Source organism: Epinephelus fuscoguttatus, linkage group LG14 (assembly GCF_011397635.1).
Source record: "Epinephelus fuscoguttatus linkage group LG14, E.fuscoguttatus.final_Chr_v1".
Taxonomy (NCBI): Eukaryota; Metazoa; Chordata; class Actinopteri; order Perciformes; family Serranidae; genus Epinephelus; species Epinephelus fuscoguttatus.
Window position 1 is genome coordinate 19,389,961 of NC_064765.1, and position 6,954 is coordinate 19,396,914.

The 6,954-nt window shown below is 43.6% G+C and overlaps 1 protein-coding gene across 1 annotated transcript; it reads left to right on the forward strand.

Annotated features, from left to right (window-relative positions):
- Positions 1–400: 400 nt before the first annotated feature.
- On the forward strand, positions 401–3,002 carry htr1b (5-hydroxytryptamine (serotonin) receptor 1B). The gene has a single exon (XM_049596600.1). It carries the CDS (start codon positions 877–879, stop codon positions 2,008–2,010), a length of 1,134 nt encoding a protein of 377 aa, XP_049452557.1. The 5' UTR covers positions 401–876; the 3' UTR covers positions 2,011–3,002.
- Positions 3,003–6,954: the final 3,952 nt, after the last annotated feature.

The following is a 6,954-nucleotide window of genomic DNA, read 5'->3' on the forward strand; positions in this document are numbered from 1 at the left end:
AACGTAGGGGTACAGAAACTGAGTGTGAGATGTTCCATATATTGATTATGGAGGCCTGGAGTGTGTCAGGTAATAACAACTGAAACAAATTTTGTGTAATTATAATACTTAATATTACAGATGTGAATGTGACTTACAAAGTATTGGTGCTGACAAAAATTTGTAAACCTGTTATAAATAGTGCATTATTTGAAATCGGTGCCAGGTGTTATGGTAACAGTGACAGCCTCAGATTTTTATTCTCTAATATAAAAGTATTTTTCCCATTTCAAATCACAGTCTTCATATGGTGCACAACGTGTGACAAATGAGACACACTGGGCACTATGACCCAGCAGATAGCCTACTCTTCACAGAGAGAGAGAGAAAAAACAAGGCTGTGATCAGTGGTGCTTGTTTGATGTCAGAGTCTGTATAAAACTGAGACTTTGGGTTGGCTCACCATTCAACCACAGGGGGCCTGAGGAAACACAGCTCTGGAGAACTTCTGCCCTACATGCGGATTATCTGTGACATTCTCCCAGATGTTGGGACACCAGGACGCACTGCTCACCATTCACGCGCACACACTCTTCTTCTTCTGTCTTGCATGTTGTGCGCAGCAGTTGAGAAGTTTTCTTTTATGGCTACAAAACGGAAAACTTTGAAAAGCGGGGAATGGATATTTGCTTCTATAATTTGGCACCTGCATGTTAAAACCTGATGTAGCAGAAGAAAATGAGGAAGGAAGGAATCCATGTTTATGCTGGAGACTGATTAGGCCGTTTATCTGACCGGATGGCACGGATAAGGCTACGTCCATCAAGAGAAAGGGCACCTTAAATGTCAGACATCTCAGAGGGCGACATAAAATATGAGAACAAGTGACTAAAAGTTATGGAGAGCTCCGGTCAAGTCGAGCCAACTCAGCCGGTGAACACCACAAACGACAGTTTTATAACAGAGACATCCGCTGTGGATGTGGGCGAAGAGAGTCTCGCCTATCAGATCAGTCTGGCGGTGATTCTCTCCGTTATCACACTCGCCACCACTTCATCCAACGCATTTGTCATCGCAACTATCTCCCAGTCCAAGAAACTACAAACTCCTGCGAACTTTCTGATCGCCTCCCTGGCCGTCACTGACCTGCTGGTGTCCATCCTGGTGATGCCCATCTGCGTCCTGTACACCGTCATCCACACCTGGACGCTGGGGCAAATCGTGTGCGACATCTGGCTCTCCTCGGACATAACGTGTTGCACGGCGTCTATCCTCCACCTGTGCGTAATCGCTTTGGATAGGTACTGGGCCATCACGGACGCGGTAGAGTACTCCAAAAAGCGCACGCCGGGGCGCGCCGCCGGGATGGTGGCCACAGCCTGGGTCATCGCCATCTCCATCTCGCTGCCGCCTCTCTTCTGGAGGCAGGTGAAGGCGGAGGAGCTGACCAGCTGCAGCGTCAACACAGATCATATTTTCTACACCATCTACTCCACCTTCGGGGCTTTCTACATCCCCACCTTGCTGCTTATTGTCCTCTACGGACGGATATACGTCGAGGCTCGGAAACGCATCCTGAAGCAGTCCCCAAAGAAGGTGGGGAAGAGACTCACCTCGGCGCACCTGGCCACCAACTCCCCAGGATCCGTGGCGTCCACGACCTCTCTGCAGTGCGGGAGACACGACACTCCGTCCAGCGACACCGGCTCCTCAACAAGCGAGAACCAGGTGAAAGTGACCGTGTCGGACGCGCTTTTGGAGAAAAAGCGCATCTCAGCAGCCAGAGAGAGAAAAGCCACCAAGACTTTGGGGATAATCCTCGGCGCTTACATCGTTTGCTGGCTGCCGTTTTTCATTTACACACTGGTGGTGGCCACGTGCGAGACGTGTTTTAATCCTGAGTTGTTTGACTTTTTCACCTGGCTGGGATATCTGAACTCCCTCATCAACCCCATCATATACACAATGTCCAACGAGGACTTCAAGAAAGCTTTCCAGAAACTTGTGCGCTTCAGATGCTGCAGGTCGTGAACGAATGTTACCTTCAGTGTCCAATAAGATTTATTTGTGTATTTATTTTTGGATATGAAGTGTGGGATTATAGAATAGCGAGAATGCCATACACATTTCTGGGACTCATAGACATTATAAGATGTGCATGCAAAAGAAAAAACAGTCATTTGGTGCAGTGTGGAGATTAAAATGTGGAGTTAAATTGTTTCCATCATTTCCATAGATTTAAAGCGCTCACCAATGCGCTGCAAAGTTCTCTTAAAAGATTGTTTTAATTTAAAAACAAGATTTAATATTGAGAATGGCGGTGTTGGAGAAATCCAACTTTACGCACCTCGCAAAATCACTTAAACGTGTCATGGAGCTCCTCTTGGTGAGCAAATTTGCTTATATGATAAATTCGGTGACGGATTTTAAGTATTCTGTATGGATTAAGATGGTGCAGTATGTTAAACAGCAGAGATCAGAGTTAAAGTTATATTTAAAAAATGACTACCCAGGATCCTTTTTGCATTATGTGTACAAATATGGTAGTTTAATTTGTAAAACTACATCCACAATATGTCTATGTACTCTGAGAAATGACAACAGTGGTATATATTTTTATTATGGTCATGGACTGCTCGCTGCTACACTGTATGGCTATCCTTTGTCATTTAGACAGGCTCACCAATGCAGCAGAAAAAAAAGGAAAAGATTCATATCAGTGTCAAACAAAGAAACTGTAGCTGATATTTACCCAGCAGAGCTGAAAGCTGATCATAAGTTCAATTTTGCTGAACAAACATCACCTTGTTTTACTTTGTGTGTGTGTGTGTGTGTGTGTGTGTGTGTGTGTGTGTGTATGGGTCTGTTTGCTGCTACACTAAATCTGTATCTACAGTATGTTATGTTCATGTGTGAAATGGTTTGCCATCTCCCGGCTGTAAAGAGTGATTTAAACCGTAGGCCTGCAGAGCTACAAAAATAACGCAGAGGATTTGTGAAATAAAAGTATGTTGTTCTAGGATTTTATCTGTTCTCATTCAGAGATGCTGTGCAATAAAGGCTTTAAAGTATTTGGTACAAGTGTTCAGTGAGTGGGAGTTTTAATGCAGTTTCAAATCAAGACTCAAATAGGTTTCTTTCATTATTGTTGGTGTGTTGAAAGCAGCACAGATACTCTCACAGATGACTTGTGGTTTTGTTGTTACCTTGAAACGAATTGAGAGATTAGAGCGCTGGCCCCGGCGTCTCACCACCATGTCAAAATGAAATCCAACAGCCTTTTGAGGCTCTCCCAGAACGTGGCAGAGCATTCAATAGCACAGATCAATTTAGATGAATGTGCGTCATTTCACATTAGCCCCTCTTGACGTTCCTCTCCAATGTCACGATGAGGGAGTCTGCTGTTGCTGAGATTCTCACTGAGGTTTCAGCTCGCCTTCGTCCTCCTGCCCTTTCCCATCTCTCCGCTGCCTTCCTGCAGCCGGAGGAGGACACGATCTGTCACAGTTCAATAAGTCATGAAAGTGACAGTGGGCTATGCTCTTCCAGTGTGCTTCACACACACAGGAACGGGGGCACTCATATTGTTGACACCCAAGTGGAAACACACACACACACACACACACACACACACACACACACACACACGCTTTACATATATGAATTTTCATATGGCTTGTCATGCATGAAAGATGAGTGCACCTGAGCAGACATTTGCAGCATTTCCTGGATTACAGTAGTTAATGGCATGTTGACAGACTGACAAAAGTGCATCTTATGATATATAATGTATACATACATCTTTCCTCGCTGCATTGGACATAATTAAAAAAAACCTCTGCTGGATAATGAGCAATAACAAGCCCTTACATGCTTGTAGATCATCCATGTACATCAACAAGAGCTCTTAGAACATAATTATTAAGTCTATGTTTAATTATGAGCCTCATTAGAAGTAAACAATATAAGCTTATAAAAGCACCTCAAATTATAGTCACCTGGGGCTCAAAAGACCAAGTGTTAGTCAACAGGGTCTCTGAACAACACTAGTGCATGATTCACAGCTGCGGTTGACCTTATTCATAAGAAGTTTTTTAAAAAAATCAGTGAGAAGCTTGATACTGTGCACATCCAAATTTTCAAGCTCAAGACCAAAGTCTTGGTAAGGCAAATGTCCATCTGAGCAAAAAACAGATTCACAATACATAATGTAACAGGATGGCTGGAGAGCATGCCAGGGAGAGGGATGTCTGGCGTGCTTTGCATGACCTGCTGCTTTGATGACCCACGACTCAACCCTGGATAAGTGGTTGAAAATGGATGGATGGGTGGGCTACTTGAAAAAAAGAGGAGGACATATTGGGTACAATGTGAGGTTATACACAAGAAGACACACATCAGAATGTGGTCTACATTGCATTCCTTTTTGTCGTTTTAAAAACCACATGCGAAGACTTCACTTCACCTACTTATGCCCACAGCCACAGATGGAAGTACAGTTGTTCACAAATACATTAATAAACACTTACTTCTGCATTATAGTGTGCTATAAAGCAAGTCTTAAAAGTTTTATAGTGCTCATAAATAGTAAATGAATGTATAACACAGAGTAACCTACGTCCTGTGTGGTCTGCAGTCTTTTCTTTGGGACATTATGTGTTTTATTGGTGCATGGTAGATTGTTTTAAGGTGGTGGGTGTTGTGTTTTTAATTCACATGGATGTTTACCTGACAAAGACGTTGTAGGTCGAAATGTTACATTAAATGAGTACTTTTGGATAACAATGACAGATTCACAATGCACAGAAAAAAAGATCAGAATCAGTATAGAAGAATCAAAGATGTTGCCTTTTTTTCACGCCACTTATTCTTCTTCCTCGTCAAAACCTGGTGCCTACATTACCCACAGTGCAACGTGACTAATGAGCTCTAAGTAAAGTTCGGTCAGGAAGACAATACTTTTAATTCTCAGGCTGTAAGTATCTTTCTCACTTTCTTATTGCACTTATGCTCTATCACTGTCTCTAGGTGTCATTGTCTGGGTAGGTCAGTTGGGTCATCAGCTGATTGACAATCAACCAATAGCACAGCGACACACCTTCTCTGTCAGCCTATCATCTTACTGCTCCTCATTTTAAATATTCTGCCATAGTTCTTTCTTGTCCCCTTCGAGCGCGTCCTCCACCGTCCACCACCTTGTCTTCACGGATTCATCAGCCTCATACACCTCAGCAGCCTCAGAGACATCAGCCACCACCAGTGTCTGCACTCCAAGAGGGGATTTATCCTGCTGCCACTCAGACACCCTCAATCACAGAGTATCTCCCTCTGGTGTCCAAGTGCCAAAGACTTCTGTTAAATCTTAACAGCAGCACAAATCATCTATTAATCTGTACAGCTTTATTCTGCATTAAATATTATCTTTGCTTCATTCTTCTGTCTCTCTTAATTAAACTTACAGTTCGATCAGACATGCAAGGATGTGATGCCAATAGCAACTGATGTAGCCTTGAGCTGTGGGCCAGTGTTGTGTCGTTCGCGAACAAATCGTTCAAAAGAACGAATCTGTTTAGTGAACGAACTGAACTGAAGCACTTCTGGAACTGACTAATTCATTTCTCAGTTCAGTTGAGCTCAGCAGCGAGCGTGCAGGCCAGGAGTGGAACTGCTGATTTGGTCCATGTGCATGATGAATCACTTGCGAGGCCGCCAGGGTGCATGGAGGGACTGCCTACCGCGTGACGAATCACTCGGTGAACGGCGTAACCCCAATCCCTGAGTGATTCAAATCATTTCTTCTCAGCGATACACTTTCATAGGGACCGTTTTCTCTAAGCTAATAGCTAATGTAGCCAGGAGTCAAGCCACATGCACACAATCACACACCTCCCCTTTAGTTTTTTGTTTTTTTTCTGGGCTTTTTGCCTTTAATTGACAGGACAGTGTGTGAAATGGGGAGACAGAGAGAGAATGAAAGACTGACACGCAGCAAAGGGTAGCAGGCTGGACTCAAACCCGCGAAGCCTCTGTACATGGGGCGCTGGCACTATCCACTTTTCTACCAACGCCCCACCTCCCCATTGTTTTAACCAGATATACAAACTTAAAACATTAGGCTGGCCAGTAATGAGACTCACCAGTGCAGGGCAGACGCAGCAGCAGCTCAGACATGTATCAGTTCAGTGAGTCGGACTACGCAGTACACTGATTCTAGTGATTCAGTAACATCTAAAGAACTGCTTTGCCCATCACTACTGTGGGCTACAAAGGTCTGGTAAGCTCACTACTTTTTAACTCCACACCCCCAGATTTTTTTTTTCATTTTCAAACTTAAAGCCCACAGACTCATTTGACACTGACTAAAGTTCTTCCTGGAGTGACAAAGCCTTTATACAACTTATTCTGCATCTAGAACCAGCCAAGACCTGTAAATGAAGTTCCCTTTTAAAATGTTGTGAGCTTGATTATTCTATTCCATGTCGTTACACAAACAAGACAGCACAGGTGCTCATACTGTCAATGTCACGCAGTCTTCTGAGTGCATGCCGAGGTTGACACAGAGCAGAGCTGATCCATTATGGATCAGATAAATCTTTCATGCTGAGAGATTATTGATGTTTAGCAAACAGGGTTTATGATTCTGTGTATTCAAAGAAGTATTGCATGGCTCATGTAGGTACCACTGCTGTACCTCCAGCTGCAGAACAGTACACATGATCCTTTTGTTGACACGGGGTGATTGCATTGTGCAAGCAAATATATTAATTATACAGCCCGTTTTTTTTTTCTCCCCCTGGAGCTGTATATGCTGCATTACTGGTTTGGTACAGGTCTGCTGTGGAGTGAAGGACATTGCTGATGTAACAGCTAGCGAGGCTGAACACATGGATAATGAACCTATAAAATATTCTTGCACTGGATGTAGTTTTGTTTAACAGCTTTATTGTTTCACCCTTTCTGGTCAAAGACGGTTCG

Bases quoted from the DNA above. Each gene is read 5' to 3' on its own strand.
- htr1b (XM_049596600.1), top strand. From the start codon at position 877: ATGGAGAGCTCCGGTCAAGTCGAGCCAACTCAGCCGGTGAACACCACA.